A 24,657-nucleotide genomic window follows, 5' to 3' on the forward strand; every position below is an offset into this window, starting at 1 on the left:
GCCTTTGTCCTGGTTGCGATTGCAAAGTTGACTGCATTGACTTGCTTAATGATCTTCAAAGAACAAACCTTTTCACCACTGATAGCTGGGAGAAAGTATATCCCAAAGAAGCTGCTGCTACGTCCGGGGAGAAGCTAGATGATATTTATGAACTTCCATCGGATGACTCAGAGAATGGACTGCCTGACATACCTTGTTCGAATGAAGTTTCTGCTAAGCATTTACGTGAATAAATTTCTTTGCCTGAGCATGATTTGAAAGATAGAAAGCCCAATATGGTGTTGTCGGGAAATAATTCTGGTCTTGCGAGGCGAGGAGGATTGTGCCCTCCTAATGGATTCCAAAATATGACTCATTTTTGGAATTTGATTCTGAGTGTAAGCTTTACTTGGAAAGCAATATTTCAGTTTAGAGAATACAGATGCCTGAAACTACTAATGCTGATAAATTATCAGAACTAGAACTTGAGAATGTTTATGATGAGTAGTGTGAGAATGCTACTCAGTCAGTTGAGCTGCCTTTGCCGAGCAATTCCTGGTTAGCCCAGGTTTAATCCTGGTAAATTCTTGGCAGCTATTCAGTGGGGGAGTCGACTCTCACACAGTTTAGAGATCCTGGCTACAAAATATCAGCGCATTACAAGAAATCCAGAAGACAACAGGTAGTTCATCAACCGAGGAGAAACTCAAAGTTAGAGGTATGGGCACCTTTGAATCTCGTTCAAGTGGTAAAAGTAAGGCATATGGAGAATTCACCACCAAGAGACTCTACGAATCCTTCAAGGAAAATAATTATCCTGACCGTGACGCAAAGAAGAAGTTCGAGCAAAGTGGTGGTTGGATAAAAGCATTACTTGAAGAAGCTGAGAATGAGAGGATACATCTGATAACTATGGTGGAGATAGTACATCCTAAATGGTATGAGAAGTTGTTAGTTATTTTCGTGCAGGAAGCGTTTTTCAATTTTTACTTTGTGCTTTACTTGCTGTCCTCCAAGCTTACACACAGAGTTATTGGCTATCTTGAAAAGGAGGCTATACACTCATATACTTTATACCTTAATGATATTGATCATGGTGAAATTAAAAATATCCCTACTCTTGCGATAGCAATTGACTACTGGAGACTGCCTAAGGATGAGACTCTAAAAGATGTTATGTCATCCGTGCTGATGAAGCTCATCATAGAGACGTTAACCATTTCACATCTCCATGGGAGACATATCAGGCTAACTTGTCGATTGATCTAAGAAAGCACCATGTTCCCAAGAAATTCCTTGATAAGGTTGCTTATTGGTCGGTGAAATTTCTCAGGATTCCAACCGATTTATTTTTTTAAGAAAAGATATGGTTGTCGTGCAATGATGTTGGAAACAGTGACAGGTGTACCAGGAATGGTGGGAGGTATGTTGTTACATCTAAGGTGGTTACGCAAGTTCGAGCTTCTAAGGCAAAGAATTGGTGTTTGCATTTCATAAAGCAAGGAGGAGTGTTGAAAGTTGCTTTAAGAATGCAACTGTTTTTTTTTTTCTCCTGCAGTTTTTTACGTACAATCCTAATTAAATTAGGAGTCCTATCTTTGGTAGGAAACTAATTAGTTATTTTAATTTTAGCAGAAATAAGTTGTTTTTTTGTCCTATTTTTAGTTATAATAGCAACTATTTAAGTTGGTAATTTGATGATCAATACAGACGGCTGTTACAAGAAAATAATCAACCTCTCTGCATATTCTCTTCTTCAAACTCCATCTCTAGCTAACTTTTGACTATTGAATTCCTGTTATTTCCCTTTAGCGGTTTTAAACCAACATCTTTTATCTTTGATACTTCTAGTTCTCAGCAATATGTTGAGATAATATTACTGGATTGTGTAAATCCTCTCCATTTCCAACTCGAAGGGCTTGTTGTGATCCATAAACTCAATGTCTGTATATGTTTTGTTTCAGCCGAAGGATACCAGCTAAACGAGACACCCCCAGGAGATGTGAGTTCAAAATAGACTTTCTTGTTGTTAATTGTTCTAGGTTTAATTTCATATGGTGCTGAACTGTTTGTTCAAGTGAGATGCCAGTGAGACCATCGGGAATTAGTGATCTGTCGGAGCATTTTAAACAAGTTTATGGCAACCCACCTGTCTATGTTTATGAAAATGGTTTGCTCCTCTCTCTGTCTCTCTCTCTTTCTCTCTCTCTCACACACACACTTTCCTATAGATTTATATTTTATGCACGCACTCAATATATGTTGATTTGACTTTTGTTATGTTTTTTGATATTTTTTCTAATGCAATCTTTTCTCTTAATTTTGAGGTAGCAGATCTACTATTTCTTCACACTATCTGACTGGACAAATTTGAATAATCAGAGATAGTAGCTTTGCACCATCTGTTACGATATCTAGGCCTAAAAATGATCCGGATGGCCCACATGCTAATAAGGAGATCCGACCCAATTAGTTCTAGTGGAATTTATCTCATTCGATTTCATTCTTACTTGTGTTTTGATTGTAAATGTAAAAGGAAAGAAAACTCTAGAAGAAAGATATTTTCATTTTCCACAAGCTTGTATCAGACACTTTACTCTTTCCTCTATCTGGTTTAAGGGTTCTTTATTTTTATCTTCTTTGCTCTATTTTTGTTGATTTTCGAGTTAACATGGTATCAAATCCAGGTGTTTTTCTCTATTTCATCTTCTCTTTTGATCGATCCTACCCTCAAGCCATTTTGTTGACCTTTTATTTTTGAAGTTTGAGCTAAAAATCCCATTTTCAATGGAGTTTGTTTTGGCATTCGTCTGCAATGGTGGATTCTGTGTTGATATTGCTATAACTTTAATATTGTGTTGAAATATTGAAAATTTGTTGCCGTTGTTGTGCTGGTTTTTGTTACGACGTCGAAAATTTGATAAGCTTCGTGTTGAACAAGGCCTAGTCTTCTTCAGGTTTAGAAGAAGAACGGTAACATCTTTCTTCACTACTCTAGGGTACCAGGTGTACTGAATTGTTGACATTTTTGAGTTTTTGACATTTTTGCGTCATCATGAGTAATACCACGTCCCCATCTACCGAAGGGTTTACTCATTTTTCTATTGATCAATCCCATCCATTTTATGTGCATCCGTCTGATAGTCCTGGTATTCAACTCACTTTATCGCCATTTGATGGAAATGATTTTGTTCGTTGAAGAAAAAGTATGTTAATTTTTCTTTCGGCTAAGAATAAACTAGGTGTAATTACGGTAGGAACCCTAAACCCATACCTGTGTCTCCGTATTATCCATATTGGGAAATATGTAGCGATATGATCATAGCTTGGATCACTAATTCCTTGTCTAGGAACATTGCTATGAGTGTTATTGGTTTCAATACTGCTCAAGATATTTGGGAGGATCTTACTGAACATTTTGGACAGTCCAACGGGTCCATATACATTCAAATTCAACGAGAATTAGCTTCCACTACTCAAGGTTCTTCAGATATAGCCACATACTTTACAAAACTTAGGGGCCTTTGGGATGAGCTAAACACTGCATATGTAGGCCCCACCTGTACTTGCGGTGCATTACCCAAACATCTTGAGGAACAAAAATTATTCCAATTCCTAAGTGGATTAAATGAACCTTATTCTACATGCAAAAGTAATATCTTCATGATGAATCCCCTACCTACCATTAGTAAGGCTTATTCTATGGTCCATCATGATGAAAAACAGAAGGAACATTCTATTCCTTCCACACTCACCACTAATTCCATGTTCTTCCATGCTACCTCTTATAGATATAATGACAGCTTTAAAGCACCACCTCCAAGTGTTTCTTATGGTTTTGGTAGAAATAATCCTTCCAAGATCAACTTTGAGTCCCAAGGAAGGTCTTATCCTCAGAAAGGGGTTCCTTATGATTCTCCAGGGTCTTCTCTCAATGGTAGAACTTATCCCCAAAGAATTAATTTTGAGTCCAAGTACCAATCTACCAATCTACAATTCTGCAGATATTGCAAAAATCCAGGTTATGTCATGAGCAAGTGCTACAAACTACACGGTTACCCTGCAGATTATCAATTTAATAGAGGTAAGAAGTCTGTAGCTTGTGTGCAAAGTATGTTTGCAGCTGATTCTCTAAATAACAAGTCATCCACTACTATTTCACCTTCTCATGGGTCACACAATGAGCCTTACCAATATTTTATATCCTCATTTGACCAGCAGCACCTGTCTGAACAACCAAATACAGAATTTTCTGGTTTTTCCAATTTTGCTGGTATGTTTAATAGTGTTTTCAGTAGTCCTGTTGTAAATTCTGTTGGTTTTCATGCTTGTGCAAGTTCCCAACTAAGTGTAACTTCTTGGATTTTAGATTCAGGGGAAACCAATCACATGACTCATCACAAATATTTACTACATAACCTTCACCCAATTCCTACTCCCTTTCTTATCATACTTCCTAATGGATACAAAGTTAAGGTCATATCCACTGGTTCTTTATTTCTTAGGTCTGATATAATGTTACATAATATGGTTCTTGTTCCCCCATTTTAATTCAATCTAATTTCTATATCCCAACTCCTTGATCAATTTGACTGTTCAACACTTTTTACATATCCAATTGCTTCTTACAGGGCCCTTCTCTGTAGAGGTCACTGGAATTTAGTAAAGTTGCAAAAGGTTTGTATTTCCTTAGTCAAGAGTGCTTATCCTCAGAAAAAAGTATCCTCCATATGTTCTGCATTCCCAAACTCCACTTCAGATACATCTACAACTTCATCCTTTCTAGTATCTGCTTCTGATTCTGCAACTGTTTTACCATCTATTTCTACTGCTGTACTTCCATTTGATTCTATTAGTTCTTTTACTTTCAATTCTCCTTGTAATGTCTTTCCTGATCCCTCTTGTAAATTGCCATCAACTATTAATAAAATTGATTTGTTTTGGCATTAAAGACTTGGCCACTTGCCATTTCATAGAATGCGCTCCATTCCACATTTATCTGACAAATTGTCTTCTAAACAGTCCTTTGTATGTACTATATGTCCTATGGCTAGACAACAGAGACTTTCCTTTCCTGATAGTTCAATTCACTCTTCTAAACCATTTCAATTGGTTCATGTTGATACTTGGGGACCATATAATACTCCCACTTACAATGGTTATAGGTATTTTATTACCTTCGTTGATGATTACACTAGAGCTACTTGGACTCACCTCTTATCTTTAAAGGACAATGCCTTTTCCATTCTAAAAGCATTCACTTTCATGGTTAAGACTCATTTTCACAAATCTTTAGATACGATAATGCCTTTGAGTTTGGGGGCAGCCATGAGGCTTCTAAGTTTTTTTTGCTGAAAATGGTATCATACATCAAACTTCCATTTCTCACACTCCCCAACAAAATGGTGTGCTGGAAAGGAAAAATAAACACCTCCTTGATACATCAAAAACATTACTTTTTCAGTCCAAATTACCCTTGAAATATTGGGGAGACTGTGTCCTAACAGCCACATACTTGATTAACCGATTCCCTTCTCCTTTGCTCCATAATATCTCCCCTTTTGAAAAACTTCATCAGTCTCCACCTTCATATGACCATTTGAAGTCTTTTGGTTGTTTGTGTTTTGCCACTTCTCTTAAAATTGGTAGAAATAAGTTTCAAGCCAGGGCAATCTCTTCTATTTTCTTAGGCTATCCATTTGGCAAAAAGGGCTATAAAATACTAAATCTCACCACCTTTTCTATTTTTTATTCTCGGGATGTCGTATTCCATGAACACATCTTTCCCTATCATTCTTCAACCCCTTCTTTATTTCCACCGCCTCCTCCTACTTTCCCTGATATTTCAGGACCCTCAGTTTCTGGTCCTCCTTCTCTTAATTCTGCACCTCATTCTGCCCATATGCCTTCGGTTTCTATTTCTCCTAATGCCGCACCACCTTCAGTTGACCTTACCCCTTCAGTTGTTGCTCCTAATTCTATAATTTTTACTCCTACTTTACCTTCTCGACACTATACTAGGAAGACCCATAAACCTTCTTATCTAGATGATTATGTCTGCTCGATTGCCCACTATATGCCTTCTGAACCTAATGATTCAAGGATCTCCCCTGTTGAGCTTCACCTTCATGAACCACAATTTTACCACCAGGTTGCTGGCCATCCAGCTTGGCAGAAAGCCATGGTTAAGGAATTTCAGGCCTTGGAGACTAATCATACATGGGACATCATCCCTCTTCCTTCTCATAAGAAGGCCATTCCTTGTAAGTGGGTCTATAAGATCAAATAACGATCGGATGGATCCATTGAGAGGTATAAGGCTCACTTGGTTATTCGTGGTGACACTTAAAAGGAAGGTGTGGACTTTACTGAGATTTTCTCTCCGGTAGTCAAGCTTACTACCGTCAAATGCCTTCTTATTATTGCAGCTAAGAAAGGCTGGACAGTATACTAGCTGGACGTTAATAACACCTTTCTTCATGGTGATCTCCAAGAGGAAGTTTATATCAAATTTCCACCCGGACTTGAGGTTCCTTTTTTTTCTACTGTTCCTTTAGTTTGTCGCCTTAAGAAATCACTTTATGGCCTCCGACAAGCCTCTCGTTAATGTTTTTCTAAGCTGTCCACAACTCTTATTTCTAAAGGATATCTCTCAAGTAAGAATGACTATTCATTATTTATGAAGTGCACTTCCACTTCACGTGTTATATTAGTTGTTTACGTTGATGACATAGTACTGGCTGGGGATGATTTAGTTGAATTGCAGTCTTTAAAACAATTCCTTGATGGTCAGTTCCGGATTAAGGATCTTGGTAATGTTCATTACTTCCTTGGCATGGAGGTTTCTCATCATAAGCAGGGATATCTTGTTAGTCAACATAAGTTCACTCTTGATTTGCTACATGAATTTAATTGTCACCAGTTTTCACCAGTTAGCACTCCCTTGGATTGTTCTTTCAAATTTGTTGCTGCTATGGGTTCTCCCTTGGCTGATCCGAGCTCTTATAGATGTTTGGTTGGGAAACTCAATTTTCTGCAACACATGAGACCTGATATATCTTTCTCTGTGCAGCACTTGAGTCAATTTTTGCAACGTCCACAGGTTTCACATATGTTGGCTGCTATTCATGTACTACGTTATCTGATGAATAGTCCTGACCAGGGCATATTACTTTCCAATACTTCTGGTTTTTCTTTCCTGGGTTTTTCTGATTCAATTAGGCTTCTTGTAATGACACTCGATGTTCTGTTACTGATTTTCTTATCACATTGGGTGTTAGCCCTGTTTCTTGGAAAAGTAAGAAACAACCTACCATTTCTCTGTCCTCTGCTGAAGCCGAGTATCGAGCTCTTCATAAGATTGTCGCTGAAGTCGTTTGGCTTATTCGCCTTCTTCATGACTTTGGTGTGATCATTTCTACTCCATGTCCTATATATTGTGATAGTCAGGCTGCTTTGAGTATCGCCAAGAATCCTGTCTTTCATGAGTGCATGAAGAATATTGAAATTGATTGTCATTATGTTTGTGATTGTCTTCATTATAATCTGATTTCTCTTCATTATGTTCCTAGTGCAGATCAATTGGCAGACATACTGACCAAACCCCTTTCCGGGCCTGCTCACCGTTGTTTACTTCCCAAGCTTGGAGTTTTCACACCCTCCAGCTTGAGACGGGGTGTTACGATATCTGGGCCTAAAAATGATCCGGACGGCCCACATGCTAATAAGGAGATCCGGCCCAATTAGTTCTAGTGGAATTTATCTCATTCCATTTCATTCTTACTTGTATTTTGATTGTAAATATCTCTAGAAGAAGGGGCAAGAAAAAGATATTTTCATTTTCCACAAGCTTGTATCAGACACGTTACTCTTTCCTCTCTTTGGTTTAAGGGTTCTTCATTTTCATCTTCTTTGCTCCATTTTTGTTGATTTCTGAGTTAACACTATCTGACTGGATTTATCACAAATTTTGCATCTATATGACATTGAGTTTTTAAAGTCAGTCCATAGAAGAGGATTTTCGGAAGCTTTTCCTTGTTCTGAGCTGCATTACATGTCTTGGCAGGTAAGCAGACACCGCGCACTGGGACATTGATGGACTCAGAACGTGTAGAATTGCATGCTTACATTGGAGGTGTGCTGGATGCTCTGAGGTAAGCCCATAAATTCGCAATATGACCAAAAAAAAGTGTAACCACATTTAGTGTTACACCAAGCTAATAAAATGATGACATATGCTTTCTATATAAGCTTTTATCACTTAATTATGATTAACTAATGTATATGTTTACCTCTATATATTACATAAGTATGATTAACTGATGGGGTTTAATATAAACATGGATTTGAGTAAGTTCTTTCATATCATTGAGGAGTTATAACAAGCTCTAGAGTTTAACCTTATGTCTGCTTTCAGGCATTAGCTTTTAGGTTATCTATTAATGCTTATTATATGAATTTATTCGTAATTGCCTTATAAATGACCAGATTCTGTAAATATATTTTACACCATCAGTGCATAGTACTTCAATAATTAGTTTATTTATTTCCATTATTGTCCATGTACACCATCAGTGCATAGTAACTGGTAAAGTTGTTGTCATGTGACTAGGAGATCACGGGTTCAAGCCTTGGAAACAGCCTCCGGCAGAAATGCAAGGTAAGACTGCGTACGATACACCCTTGTGGTGGCGCCCTTCCCCGGACACCGCGCATAGCGGTAGCTTTAATGCACCGGACTGCCCCTTTTTTTATTGTCCATGTCCACCAGGAATGGATCAAACACAAGAGGATACTTCCGATGGTCTTTCTTAGATTGTTTGGAGCTACTGAGTGGCTATAGGACATCCTTTGGACTCTTCTATGTAGATTTGGATGACAAAGAATTAACAAGATACCCAAAGCTTTCTGCACTCTGGTACTCCAATTTCTTAAAGAAAAAAAGCTCCAGGACTAGCTCAATTCTTGAAGTTGGGAACAAAGTATTTGCTTCCGCTAAATCTAATTAGTTTTTGTTAAGAAGCCAAGCCATTGGTGAAGAAGAGAGGAACGATTTGAACTGGAGAGAATTCTGTAATTTGGCAGTTATCAGAGAAGGGAGAAAAACAACACTTTGGATTGAAGAATAAATGAATTAGTACATATATACAAGACTTTGTAACCTAGCTATTTATACACATCATTGCTCAGCTAACCTCTAACTTAACTTAACAGAGCTATATTAATAAACTTGTCACCCACTTATCCATCACGGCTCTATGTGTATTGTCAGAGGTGGAACCGCGATATGAAGTTTGTGGTTTTTTTCCATTGAATCCAAAAGTCGTATTAATTACAAATATAGGGCCTAAGCAAAAGTTATTGAGTTTGGCCGAACCCTTAGCTAATGATTTAGCTCTACTCTCAGTATTGTATCCTAAGCATGTCACTTTGACACTTCCCTTGAGGCTGATTGTCAAAAATGTTGTTCTTCACTCCTAGTTCGTAAGATAATGCTCATATTGTGTTCTTTCTGGGCTCTTGATTTGCAGACCTGCTAGTTGATCTTTAGTGGATACATGTTTGAGTCTTGTTCATTCCTTGACTTGTTCTCTCCCTACCAAAGTTAAAGAGTCTATCTCAATATGTTTGTTCTTTCATGGTGTAGGAAGCCATGATTCTAAATTCAACCTTTGCAAAACTGTATATATCACTGTGAAAATTGTATATATAATTTGTTGCTTTGGTTAGGTTTTTTCTTCAGTTTGTTTCCATAAAATCCATCCAAACCAAATATTAGTGGGTTTTAAAAATTTAAAATCAAACCAAACCGAACCCAAATAAACAGAAACCGCATGCATGGATGAAATTCAAGATCAAAGACCTTAGCGAACTGAGGTTCTTTTTAGGCGTTGCGTAGGCAAGATAAAAGATAACGACGAAGGTCTCTAGCTTGTGCTGCTTGTCTTGAGTTGGTATGTTCATTGTCCCTGTTCTTGACATATTAGGAACATATATGTTCTGATTTCCTTTTTGAGAATATTGGCTTGAGTAGATCATAATTGATATGACACTTGGGTCTATCTGAACCCCAAAAGTTAGTTTATGAGGGAAGAATTGTCCAAGTCCATATAAACAAACCATAAGCCAATCAATGTGAGTCTCTACCAAATCTGAGATGGAAGTGTATCCATTCTAAATTAGATATACCTGATAACAAAGAACACTTTATTGTTGAAATCACACAGGACATAGCGTTTCTGAGCAGAGGAATAGCCCAGATGTACAGTGATCCTTGACCTTGGTTTAAGTTTGTCATGCTCCTGCACAGTTTTAGCATATCACAAGCACCCAATCACTCTTATAGAAAACTAGTTCTGAGTAGATGACTCCACATATTTAACTTTCAATTAATTAAAATGTGTAACTTTGATCCTTCATATAGAAAATATATTATATTTGACACCATTTATAGAATTCCATGTATAGCTGTTGAATATAGTGCGAACTGCGAAACAACAATACAAATTTAACGCAAGCAAATGATCAAAAGTGTACAATTCAATTAGTTGAAGGTATTGAGAATCAAGCTTATCCTCGTACCAGAAGTTCAGATTCATCATCAATTCTTCAACAATCCAAGTCAATTTGTCAACCAAAGTCCACAACAAAGAATGATAAAGAAGAAACAGAGTTGGGGCTGAAGACTTTGAACATATCAAAACATGTAAGTTCAAGTGCAAGAATAAAGAATGCCAGCTCAGTCAATGGACAACTGTTGAATTCGTCCACCTGTCCAAATGACAACTTTTAGCTTGTATAAACTGTGTATATACTAGCATAGAAAGAGAATGTATTTTGTCTGAAAATTTTGTTCTAGAAAAAAAAAATAGACAAATTATACAAGTATTTACTTTCTCTTTATTCTATATAAATGCTTGTTTAATTGGAGGATGATACCTCCAATGAATATATACAGAAATTTTTCAATACGAGTTTCTAATCTAACATGATATCAGACCAAAAGCAGTAAAAGGCCCTCTGATCCTTCTTTCTGTTTTCGTATCACGTAACATCTTGAATCATTGAACATCATAAAACATCATGGTTAGGGGTGTCAAATGGGCGGGTTGAATTGAGATTGAAGATATTAAATGGATTGAATTGATATTGGATTGGGTCATGACTCGTTCAAATTTACTTTGAGTTGAAATAGACTAAAAATTGGGTTAGGTATTGACCTGTCCAATTTGACCCGCTTAGTCTAAAAAAATATGAGAAAATTTCAGAAGTATACTCTGTAGTGTTAATTATAACTTTTATAGTAACAGTTTCATAATTATGAAAAATATCAAATTGTATTTTGTATTGAAGTAAAATATTGTTATATAAATATATATACAAATTGAATAATAGTTCCTATTTTAACTCTCATCAGTTAGAATTAAATAAGGGAAATAACCGTCTTTAATTCATGCTACATTTAATTATAAAGATTTTTTTTCCTAATGTGGCTCTTCTATTTCTCTTCTTTTTTAATCCTTTTCCCTTTTTTTTTTTCTAATTTTTCGTTTTCTTATTTTTTTTTCTTTCTCATGTTTTTCTTTTTCTTTTCCTATTTTCGTGTCTTTTTTTATCGTTTTATTTTTTTATTTTGATTTCTTTTTCTTTTTCTTTTTCTTTTCACTTTATTTTGACTCTTATACTTCTCTTCTTTTTTTTTTTTTATCCTTTTTCGTTTTTTTTCTTTTCCGCTTTTTTTTTCCTTTCTCATATTTTTCTTTTTCTTTTCCTATTTTCGTTTTCTTCTTTTTTTGTTTTCTATTTTTAGTTTTTAATTTCTTTTCTGTTTTGTTTTATTTTTATCCAGTATTTCTAAATTTTATTTCTCTTTTTTTTCACTTTTTTTCTTTGGATTTTTCTTTTTCTATTTTTTTCTTTTTATTCTTCTATCTCTTGCTTTTATTTTTAAAAGACACATATCTATAACACATATATATATTCAAAAAATATACAAAATACATAGACATATAGATCTGTATATGTATTTACAGTACAAAACATATATATATATATCTGTATATGTATTTACAAAAATACATATCTGACCCATATGTATGTATAAACATATAGGACACAAAATCTCTATGACAAAAATTGACATGATACATTTGCCTAATTGCGCTTGAACTACACATTTCTTCTTCATGATGTAAACATCAAAAATATTTTTATGACGAAAAATATGCATCATCCATAAGTACATATGCATTAATCATAAATACATATGCGTTATTTATAAATAAATATGCATAACTAAAAAAATACATATGCATTAGTCATAAGTACATATGCACACTGAAAAAGTACATATGTACTCCCTTCGTCCCAAATTACCCGTCAAAATTTTTTTAATTTGATTTCTCATTTTACTTGTCTTTTTTCATTAATCAAGAAGAGACAATTTTTTTTTTTTCATGTTTTACCCTTTGCATTAATTACTTTTTCTTCAAATTAAAATGTAAACATCATTTAATAGGGATACTATGGTAAACTAGCTATGTTATTAATTGTTTTTCTTAATCAATGTGCCGTCTCAATTTGGGATGGAGGAAGTATTATTCATAAATACATATGCATCTATAAAAACCTAAAAAGAACTAAAAATATATTTCCAAATCAATAAATATAGCATGCAGCCCCATAAAAACGTATGAATAATTAGAAAATACATATGTATTATTAAAAAATACATATGCATATCTGAAAAAATACATATGTATTAGTCATAAATACATATACAATCTGGTAAAATACATATGTATTATTCATAAATATATATGCATAACCGAAAAAATATGTATGCACTACTCATAAATACATATGCACAACTGCAAAAATACATATTCTTTCTTTTCGTTTGACTTCCTCTTTTTCACATATTTTTACACTTTATGGAATTTTGGATATGAAGGTTTTCTCAATATTTTCCGCTTCATGATTTTTCCAATATTTTTCGGATCGTCACAATCGTTTGACTTCCTCTTTTTCACATATTTTTACACTTTATGGAATTTTGGATATGAAGGTTTTCTCAATGTTTTTCGTTTCATAATTTTTTTGATATTTTTTGGATCGTCACAATGCTTCGATCTCGCCTCTTCTATGTCAACTTCTCCGTTCAACTGAATAGGAGTAGAAATCAACTTAACACAAAACTCCACAATCTTTCAACCAAAAAAAGTCACAAAAGCCCATCAAATAACGTAGAAAACGTTACAGCAGACCTACATCGAATAATGTATCCCTCCATTATAGTAGACCTCCATAATATTTCAACAAAAAAAATCACAACCTCCCCCCGCCCCCCCCCCCAAAAAAAAGAACGAAGAAGACGGATGAAGAAAAAAATAAGAAAAATAAAATATAAATTATATGAAAAGATATCATGCAGATACTATAAATATCAACTTACCTTATTTGATGGATCACAGTTTTGAAAAAAAAAGAAATTAAAAAAAGTAGAGTGAAATATGGGAGTGAATTGAAAAAAGTGAAGTGAAATATGGGAGGAAATCGAAAAAAGTGGAGTGAAATATGGGAGGGAATTGAAAAAAATGGAGTGAAAATAGAAAAAGGTAAAAAAGTGGGTGAAATCCACACGCTTTTCAATATAATATTTAAAATATTATTACTTTTTCTATAACTTATAATTTTGAGAAAGTGTTGCTATGTATTGTAATTAAGGTTTAAGTATCCTAGTTTTTGTAATTTTTCCAAAAAATATTAGGGAGTTCTACATAAATCCTAACTAGTTTAACCATAATTACACCCTATACCAACTTTTTTCAAAATCTAGCTTGTTCTTGAGAGGTTTTTGAGAGAAGAGAGTGCATTTTGGGTGAAGAATTGCTGAATCACGTGTTAAAGAGCTTAAATAGGGGTGGGAAGTTGACCCTTTTAATCCTAGATGCTTCATTTAATTCCAGTAATTTTTCTGAACTGGGCTCCGGGTGCTATGTGGCGCTATCACGCCATGTCACTGGAATTTGACTATTGGGAAACTAAGCGTTGGCGTAACGCGGAGCTATCGCATTGCCCCTTATTTTGCGACCTGGAACTTTGGCAGGATGCGGAGGAAATCGCGCTAAGACACTTGAAAAGGACAATTCTGAATTTGGGCCCTGGCGCAATGCGCCATAATCACTGACACATACTGGAATTTCCTAAATTCTATTTTCTCTTGTGGCGCGGCACGCCACTGACTAATATGGAACTTTTTTACGACGGAAACTTAAAATAATCGTAACTTCTGACTCGGTTATCGGAGTTTGGGCGAATCTTACATCGATGTAAAGATTATGGAATTTCCCACATGACAAAAAGTGAAAATCTTGAAAATTCTTCATGGAATAACCATCATTCAATTTAGAAGCTAATAATATACATTCTTGAGATGAAATTAGCTAGGAAAAAGTATAGGGTATTATAATATCTCCCCTTCGAGAACATTCGTCCTCGAATGAGACTGACTGAGAGGGAAAAAAAGACAACTGATGTACATACTGAACATGAATAACTGGAACATGATCTCATGACTGACAAGTTGAACAGATAATACTGTACATGCATATATGATGCATGTGTAACTGATTCATTAATGCATAACTGAGTATGCAATGGTACTTAATACCAAGTTTATAATGGGAACATGAGCATGACACTGCATACCAAGTTTGTGATGAACACTGAACATGAAACTGAGTAAGCTTAAGGAGAACGGTTACCTTGAGCTTGATCTGAGTTGGCAAAGAAGAGATGATGATACTTGGTACGCATGTCTGCCTCTGCTTCCCAAGTAGCTCCCTCGACGGACTGATTTCACCAAAGAACCTTAACTAGAGGGATTTCTTTGTTCCTTAATCTACGACTCTAATATTCTAAGATTTTGAATGGAATCTGTTCATAAGAGAGAGTGTTCTGAACATCAATCCTCTGAATAGGAACTACAACTAAGGGGTCACCTATGCACTTCTTGAGCAAAGAGACATCAAAGACCGGATGAATCGAGGCTAGATCTGAAGGCAATTCAAGCTTATAAGCTACCTTGCCGAATTGACTAAAAATCTTGAAGGGACTGACGTATCGGGGATTAAGTTTCCCTTTCTTGCCGAATCGCTTTACTCCCTTCATGGGAGAGATCTTGAGATAGACATAGTCACCAATCTCAAACTCGAGATATTTTCTATGAACATCTGCATAAGACTTCTATTGGCTCTAAGTAGCTCGGAGTCTTTCTCTAATCAACTAGTCTTTTTCTAAGGCGTCGAATACTAAGTCAGGCCCTATGACTGAGGCCTCACTAACTTCAAACCAACCAATTGGAGATCTACATCTCCTACCATAGAGAGATTCGAATGGAGCCATCCGAATACTGGAATGATAGCTATTATTGTATGCAAATTCAATCAAAGGCAAGTGGTCATCCCAACTTCCCTTGAAATCAATTGCACACGCTCTTAGCATATCTTCTAAGGTCTGAATGGTACTTTCTGGTTGAACATCTATCTGAGGATGAAAGAATGTACTAAGATAAACTTGACTACCAAGACCCTTTTGGAGTGCTTTACAAAAGTGAGGTGAACTGGGTACCTCTGTCTGAGATAATAGACAACAAAATACAGTGCAATCTGACCAGCTCCTTGATGTAGAGCTTGGCATAATCCTTAGCCGAATAAGAGGTATGAACTGGAAGGAAATGAGTTGATTTGTTCATTCTATCTACAATGACCCAAAATAATTTGCGCTGATGACGAGTTCAAGGCAAACCCATCACGAAGTCCATGTTCACAACTTCCCACTTCCAAGTAGGAATACTGAGCTCCTGTATGGACCCACTAGGCTTCTGATGCTCTATCTTAACTTGCATACATGTAGAGCACTTAGCAACAAGCTCTGCAATATCTCTCTTCATCCCATTTCACCAATAGATCTCCCACAAGTCATGGTACATCTTTGTATCCCCTGGATGAATAGAGTAACGCACACCATGCACTTCGACCAGAATTTGCTGCCTTAAGTCATCTACACCCGGAACACAGACATGACCCTGACAACGAAGGACACTATCTCCCCCTTGGGAGAAAACCTCTACTTTCTGATCTTGAACTGACTCTTTTAACTTGACATGGCTGGGATCTCTATCTTACTTTTCTTTATCTTGCTTTTCTTTTACCTCAAAAACTAGAGATGATTTTGAACTAGTTTGAACCCATATATCACCCTCTTTTGTATCGACTAAACGAACGCCTAGTCTGGCAAGTTGATGTACTTCCTGGGCTAACTTCTTCTTACTGTCCTCAAAATGAGAAACACTACCTATGGATATTCTACTAAGAGCGTCGGCCACTACGTTGGCCTTGCCCGGATGATAGAGGACACTCATGTCATAATCTTTCAAGAGCTCTAACCACCTTCTTTGACAAAAATTGAGATCTTTTTTAGAAAAGATATATTGGAGACTCTTATAATCTGTGGAACACATCTATATGAACACCGTATAGATAATGCATCCAAATATTTAAGGCAAATACTACGGCTGCTAACTCAAGATCATGAGTAGGGTAATTCTTCTTATGGGGCTTAAGCTGTCTAGAGGTGTAGGCTATGACCTTACCATGCTGCATAAGGACACAACCCAAACCTACTCTGGATTCATCAAAATACACTATGAACCCATCTGGACCATCTGGAAGAGCTAAAATTGGAGCTGAGGTAAGTCGAGTCTTCAACTCCTGAAAACTCTTCTCGCAAGGATTTGACCACTGAAACTTGACTTTTTTCTGAGTCAATCTAGTCATAGGGGATGCAATAGAACAAAATCCCTCAACAAACCGTCTATAATAGCCAGCCAAACCTAAGAAACTCCTAATAGCTGATAGAGAGACAAGTCTGGGCCAGTTTCTTACTACTTCGGTCTTTTGAGGATCAACTCTAATGCCATCACCGAAAATGATGTGACCAAGGAATTCTACTGACCTTAGACAAAATTCGCACTTATTGAATTTGGCGAATAGCTGATGATCTCTGAGAGTCTGAAGTACTGTCCTGAGATGGTCTGCATGATCACGCTTACTGTGGGAATGGACCAGAATATTATCTATGAAGACTATGACGAACATGTCCAAGTATTGCTTGAACACACGGTTCATCAAGTCCATGAAAGCTGCTGGGGTGTTGGTAAGACCAAATGACATGACTAGAAATTCGAAGTGACTATAGCAAGTTCGGAAAGCTGATTTTGGAATGTCACATTCCCTAACTCTGAGCTGATGATAGCCAAATTTGAGATCTATCTTAGAGAAATAACTGGCACCCTGAAGTTGGTCAAACAAGTCATCGATTCTGGGAAAAAGGATACTTATTCTTGACCGTGACCTTATTGAGTTGGCGGTAGTCTATACACATTATGAGAGAACCGTCTTTCTTGCGCACGAATAATACTGGAGCGCCCCACGGGGAAATGCTGAGCCTGATAAATCCCTTATCTAAGAGATACTTTAATTTTTTTTTAGTTCTCTGAGTTTTTCTATAGAGATAGGCTGAGTATTTGGAAGAAGATCAATGCCGAAGTCTATTTCCCTTTCGGGAGGAATTCCTGGAAGATCTTCGGGAAAGACATCTGAATATTCATTCACTACTGGGACTGATTCAAGGCTGGGAGTTTTGGAACTAGTGTCCTTAACTCGAACAAGATGATAGACACATCCTTTAGTTATCATTTTCCTTGCCTGAAGGTAGGAAATAAGCTGACACCTGAAAGCAGATACACTACCCTTTCACTCAAGGATGGGTTCATTTAGGAACTGAAACTGGAATATTCTATTTTTGTAGTCGACTGTGGCATAGCAGGAATAAAGCTAATCCACGTGAGAATGACGTCAAAATTAGTCATCTCTAATTCGACTAAGTCTGCTGAAGTGACTTTCCAAAATATCATAACCGGGAAGTCCCTGTATACCCATCGGGCTATGATGGCTTTACCCACTGGGGTAGAGTTTGAAAAAGGCTCTGCTAGGATTTCAAGACTGATTTCAAAATCGCCTGCTATATAGGGAGTAACAAAAGACAAAGAAGCTCCTGGATCTAGCAAAGAGTAAACATGCACATGAAAGATTTGTAATGTACCAATAACTATATCAGGAGAATTTTCCTAATCTTGTCGAGATTAAAGAGCATAGAAATGATTTAGGAATTGCCCACTAGTAGCACTGGAGGTGGCACCCTACTGATTTGGGCGATCGGACTGAGCTGAGGAGCGATTATATTGACCCTGAGGACCTGACTGATGACAGTCTCTGAATTTGTGGCCTGGCTTGCCACATCTGAAACAAATACCACTTCCAGCTCTGTAAATACACCGATGGTGCTTGCCATAAGTCTGGCAAAGAGGATAGGTGCGGGCACTGCTAACACTGCCCTGGGTCTTAGAGCCTGGCACTCTATCTTTGTTACCCTCTCTGAACTTAGGAATTAGAGCACTGGATGAAGAAGGAGATGGAACTGATCACTTAGAAAGAAACTAAGAATGGTTTCCTCCTTCTGACTTAGGCTGAGTGAAGTTGAAACTACCTGTCTTCACTCTCTTATTCTGCTTCTCCCTCATCTTAATCTTTTGCTCCTCAATCTACTGAGCATGAGTCATAAGCCTGGCTGAATTCATATCACTATTTAGCATGGTGAATCTGCACTCATTAACCATGCTATCATTGACCCCTGAAATGAACTTACTCATCTTGGCTCTGCTGTTTGCAATCACATGAGGGACATATCTGGATAATTGAGTAAACTTAAGAGAATACTCTTTCACTATCATATTGCCCTGTATGAGGTTGATGAATTCTAACACCTTAGCTTTCCTAAGCTCTAGGGGAAAGAATCTATCTAAGAAAGCAGATGCAAACTTCTCCGACTCAACTGGCCCTGCATCATTTGCCCTCTCTGACTTTCACTGCTTGAACCAAGTGTGAGCAACATCCTGCAGCTGATATGCAGCTAGCTCAACACTCTCAACAGTAGTCACCTCTATGATGTCTGTCACCTTTTGCACTTGATCTAGGAATTCCTGAGGGTCCTCATTTGTCTTAGACCCGAGAAAGGATGGAGGATTTATTCGGGTGAAATTCCGAATCCTGGCTGCAGCTGAATTGGACATTGGGTTGGTTGAAATAATAGGTGGTCGCTCATTATGGGTAGCTACTAACTGAGCAAGAGTGGTAAATGCGGTCCTGAACTCCGCATAAGAAACATATCGCCCAAAGGTTCTTCGAGCTAAGGGGCTAACTGATTTCTTCTCTTAGGAGTCATATTCTGAAATAAAGAGTAGAAGCAGATTAGACTGAGAGATTAACTTGTGATTATGCTCACTGGCACGACATGAATACTAAAAGAAGGGAAACTGTTCCTAAATATCTCATAGCCTCTTGCACATAAATGTGGCGAACAATACACCTATGTACAAGACTCTACTAGATACGACTTTCAGGCTTCCTAGGACTCTATTGAACCGTAGGCTTTGATACCAAGTTTGTAACACCCCGATTTGCTGAATCGAAAAACTACACGGTGCTCATGACCCCAAAGGACCACAAGTTAACCCATGACTGGTATCTGTACCTGTATACTGCATAAAATACTGAATAATGCAGAAACATGAACTGAAAGGTCATAAGGTTCACATAACTAAAGTAAAACATAACATCTAAATGGGGTATAAAATACCAAAAAAATAAAACTGAAAATACTGAAGTCTGAAACATGATAGTCTAGAAAGCCTCTAACGGACTGAACTATCTGAGTAAGGAGTAGATGGGACATATCCCCAACTAACTCCAACTAATAAACTAGTTAATGAGATAATAGGGAATAATCAGGTCCTCGAATGATGAGGACTCACTTCTAGCTCTGGCTGCTGAAACTGGAATTTACTGCTGATCTGGAGCTCGTGTCTCTAAACCTATGGTATAAGACACCATAGCGCAAATGCATCAGTACTTTAAATGTAATTGTATGTATGTGAGGTGGTTTGAATGCATGGGGTTCATATGCATGAACAATAATAATAACTGACTAACTATCGTGAGCGTGAGAATATATACATGGGATATAACAACTGACACTAAGACTATGATAATATGATTACTGAATCTAAATATAACTTTTAACATGAGTGACTGTATCTGATAGTCCTGAATCTGATGGAACTATCTGAGTTCTGTACTGTGTCTGAGTTAACTGTATCTGATAACCCTGAATTTTGAAGAACTATCTGAGTTATTTCACTGAGACTGATATTGAGATTGTGGGAGGTAGTCATCTAACCGACATGCCCCAAATGATGCATTATAGCCAAATTGGGGTCCAATCTATGCCCTGATTAGAAGGGTGTCAATACCACATCACTGGTAAGGACAACATGTGAGTGACCCTAATATAACAGATAACTCTAGTGAGAATGGTGGGAACCCTCATATAGCAGGCTAAGCCACCTCATCTACCCTCATATAGCAGGCTATGATGTCTCATCCTATGTTGGCTATATAGTTGTGGAACGCAAGGATTGCTTCTAAGAATCACAGGTGAGTTCCCATCCTTGGGTTCACTCGATGCTAATTTCTACACCCATCTGAATAGACACTGAATATAATTTACTAAACTGAACAAGGAATGAGTTACTGAATTCCGTTGACTGAAGGAATATTACTGATATCTGACAACTTACTAAGTTCATGAGATCATGGACATTCACTGAGTCATAAGACTGTCTGAAGTCTAAGGATTCATAGCTTGAATGAGAGTATTGTGGAAACATGACATGGCTCTAGGCACACAACTAATATTTCGGGTACAAGTACCACAGGACTAGATGGAAGGAAACTGACCCAGCATAACTTACTTGAACATATAACTAACATCATAATCCATAATACATTTATAGAAGCATTCCATCAAAACATGTGATAGGCATAACTTGTACATACATGGGGATTTTATGATATCATACTAGTTGGGCATTGTTCCTTCATCTAGGCATTTAATCATCTACATGGTAGGCATAGCACATGTAGACAACATTATACAATAATTAATCATCATGATTCATCTCTAATTTCACCCTCTAGGGTTTATTCATAGGTTCATATGAATATATATCTATACAAATCAATTCCATATAAAATTGATCACCCAACATAGATTTGAATTCAACTGATCATTCTCAACATAAACAAAACAAACCCAACATGAAATTCATAAAGAAATCCATAAACTTAAACTTAGAAAAGAGATTCTTGGGCTTCATGGACGAAAGGAGTCCATGAATGAACACTACGCATACCTTAGTTCGTGATTTCGTGAAGATTGACAGAGAAACTTTCTTGGAATTGGACCTTCTATAAAAATCCTAGCTTGTTCTTGAGAGGTTTTTGAGAGAAGAGAGTGCATTTTGGGTGAAGAGTGGTTGAATCACGTGTTAAAGGGCTTAAATAGCTGTGGGAAGTCGACCTTTTTAATCCTGGACGCGTTATTTAAGTTCAGTAAATTTTCCCAAAATGGGCCCCTGGCACGACACGACGCTATCGTGCCGTGTCACTGGAATTTGACAATTGGGAAACTGAGGGTTGGCGCGACGCGGAGCCATCTCGTTGCCCCTTCTTTTTCGACCTAGAACTTTGGCGCGATGCGGAGAAAATCGTGCTAAGACACTGGAAAAGGACAATTCTGAATTTGGGCCCTGGCGTGACGTGCCATAATTGCGGACCCATACTGGAATTTGCTAAATGCCATTTCCTCTTGTGGCGCGGTGCGCTACTGGCTAATATGGCACTGTTATACGACGGGAACTTAAAATAATCGTAGCTTCTGACTCGGTTATCGGATTTGGATGAATCTTATATCGATGGAAAGCTTATGGAATTTTTCATATGACAAAAAGTCAAAAATCTTGAAAATTATTCATGGAATAACCATCATTCAATTTAGAAGCTCATACTAGACATTCTTGAGATGAAATTAGCTAGGAGAAAGTACGGGGTCTTACAAGAAGTCATCAAAATTAATGACAATTAATACTTTTTTCATTAGTTTAAGAATTCTAAATCAGCTAAAGTTAGATTTTAAGAAGATCTAAAAAATCTAGAATTAAATATGAACGCGTTAGAGTAAGAAAAATATAAAAAGTACTAATTTTTTTTTTTAAAAAGTAAGTAATCAAAGATTTTCTAAAGATTCAACTTTAAAAATAAGATAAGCTTTTAAATACATAAAAAATAAAAAAATAATTTACTACAAATATGGTTCAAATTGATACGTCTCTCTTAGCCTCTAGTAGCAAGGAGAAGAGGTACTACATGACAAAAGAAAAAGTGATGATTCATTAACCACTTGAAATTTCTGGTGGTAAAATATATATGTGCTTACAATAAAATATATGTTATGTTTACATTATTATATTAAAGTGTGAAGGATCTTTGAGAAGTGATTTGAACTTTTTATGCTTCATTAAAAACCTTCGCAGTAAATAAAATCATCTAATTTTAAATAATCAAAGGTTACACGTGCGAGACACGTGCAACTAAACTAGTAATACTGAACGAGATACATGATTGATGTTACATCTTAAGAAATAACTAATTCGTTGTAATTATGAAAACCAACGCTAATTAACTCTTTTAAAGAGTAATTTACTCTGAAGATCTTCTAACTAACATATAAATATCCTCCTACAAAAGGAATTTAGTTGATAATGTAATTTTTTTTGAAATATTCTTCTCCGTATTCTTTTCTATATTCAACTTCTAGATTCATTGTTCTTTAGCTTTTCTCTTTTTTTCTTGGTGTTATTTTTCTTTTTCAACTTTTTGCAATGAATTTCAAAACCTGAAAAAAGAGATACAAATATTGATTAAAAATGTATCATGGTAAGAGATGATGTATCATTATAAAAATTGAGTTTTGAAATACAAAGTTATAAGAGATACACAATACAAAAAATGTATCAGGAGCAGAGATACATCCAGAAACCTTTTAACTATATACATGTATATCAAAGAAATATATATCAAAAAAATATATCAGGCGTACAACTACAAGAATATGCACCTGGAACATACACATAAAACTAAGCTAAATTATGTATCTTCAGCTAATAAAAAATATATCTCGAATTAAAATGCGCAGATTCAAAAATTGCTAAACCTTTGGTAAGATGTCTCTCATTGTGACTTTAACAACTTTTCTTTTTGAAACAACACCTTCGTCAATTGAATTCAATTGTTTCAATCAATGAAGGCATAAGTCAATTGGATTCAAGCTAATTACATTACAAAATTAATTAAAGAGGAGGATGATGTGAAAAAGAACCCGTTATGACATGAAATGGTGGGCGATTTGGTAATCCTTGTGGAGAAAGTACAAACCCCCAGCGGATGCCACCACTGCTCCGATGAAGAAAGATGCAAATCAAACCCTTAGTACGTATCCCATTTTATGATGAATAAAATTATCAGTATTTCTTTATTTTTACCTGACAAAATTGAAGATATACCTAATATAAAGAGATAATAATACAAAAATAGAGATAAATATACCCATTGACTTCATTTTTGTTTTTAATTAATGTATTAAATTGGTGAAGAGAATATATTAAGATAAATTTTTAGGGGGCAATAAATATATTCTAATTTTAAGGATAGAAGTTACATAGCTGGAGATTTAAAGAAAATGTAAATAAGGGATATTTATAATTTTATTAAGTGAATTTTTTTTTAGTAATTTAGATATCTTAAGTTGTGGTTTTGTGAAATTTTAACAAAATATTACCACATTGATATTTACCTTTTGTAAACCCAATGCAAGAAAACAAATTTGGGTAGGGTTAGGAAGTAGGGTGGGTGGGTAGGAAGTTGGGGTGGGGTAAAGAATATTTTTTTAAAAAAGGGGTAGGAGGGGCGGGTTTTAGAATGGAGGTTGAGGTAAAATACTAGTGGAGCAGTATAGGAAAAAAAAAGGATTTGCACATGGTGTTTATCGACTTAGAGAAGGCCTATGATAAAGTTCTCAGGGAGGTTCTTTGGAGATGTTTGGAGGCTAGAGGTGTTACTATAGTGTATGTTAGGTGATTAAGGATATGTACGATGGAGCCAAGACTTGGGTTACGATCGGGGGAGGGGACTCGGAGCACTTCCCCATCTTGATGGGGTTACAACAAGGATGGACACTTAGTTTATTTCTTTTTGTCTTGGTGATGGATGTTTTGATGTGACAGATTCAAGGTGAGGTGTCTTATTGTTTGATTTTTGCGGATGATGTGGTGTTGATTGATGAGACATGTAGTGAAGTTAATGCTAAATTGGAAGCTTTGGAGGAAAACCCTTGAGTCGAACGGGTTTAGGTTGAGTAGGTATAAGACAAAATATTTGGAATGTAAGTTCAGATAGGTGTCTCATGAGTTTTATGTGGTTGTTAATCTTGATACTCATTCTATCAATAATCGAGATAGTATTAATTATATATAATTTATGATTCAGGAGAATGGAGAGATAAGCGAAGATGTGACTCATTGGATTGGGTAGGGTGGATGAAATGAAACCTCTCCTTCGGAATCTTATGTGAAAAAAAGGTACCTCCTAAACTTAAAGGCAA

General features: G+C 36.3%; 2 protein-coding genes across 22 annotated transcripts; both read left to right on the top strand.

Annotated features, from left to right (window-relative positions):
- Positions 1 to 1,726, top strand: LOC124897051 (ubiquinol oxidase, mitochondrial-like). Its single transcript, XM_047409251.1, has one exon. The coding sequence runs from the start codon at positions 700 to 702 to the stop codon at positions 1,246 to 1,248; it is 549 nt and encodes a 182-aa protein (XP_047265207.1). The 5' UTR covers positions 1 to 699; the 3' UTR covers positions 1,249 to 1,726.
- Positions 1,727 to 1,758: 32 nt separating this feature from the next.
- Positions 1,759 to 10,931, top strand: LOC124897050 (cyanidin 3-O-glucoside 7-O-glucosyltransferase (acyl-glucose)-like). 21 transcript variants are annotated; one of them, XR_007053513.1, is made up of 5 exons: positions 1,765 to 2,149; positions 2,314 to 2,952; positions 8,045 to 8,132; positions 8,591 to 8,638; positions 8,750 to 10,931. XR_007053513.1 is itself a non-coding variant. In XM_047409245.1 (5 exons), exons 2-5 carry the CDS (start codon positions 3,295 to 3,297, stop codon positions 10,528 to 10,530), a joined length of 909 nt encoding a protein of 302 aa, XP_047265201.1. In that variant the 5' UTR covers positions 1,819 to 2,149; positions 2,314 to 3,294; the 3' UTR covers positions 10,531 to 10,931. The 21 variants fall into 21 exon arrangements, 11 of the variants coding, with proteins under 11 accessions (XP_047265200.1, XP_047265201.1, XP_047265202.1 ...); XM_047409245.1 differs by having other exon boundaries at positions 1,819 to 2,149; positions 2,314 to 4,063; positions 10,527 to 10,931; XR_007053509.1 differs by having other exon boundaries at positions 1,820 to 2,149; positions 7,556 to 8,132.
- Positions 10,932 to 24,657: the final 13,726 nt, after the last annotated feature.

Source organism: Capsicum annuum, chromosome 3 (genome assembly GCF_002878395.1).
Source record: "Capsicum annuum cultivar UCD-10X-F1 chromosome 3, UCD10Xv1.1, whole genome shotgun sequence".
Classification (NCBI taxonomy): Eukaryota; Viridiplantae; Streptophyta; class Magnoliopsida; order Solanales; family Solanaceae; genus Capsicum; species Capsicum annuum.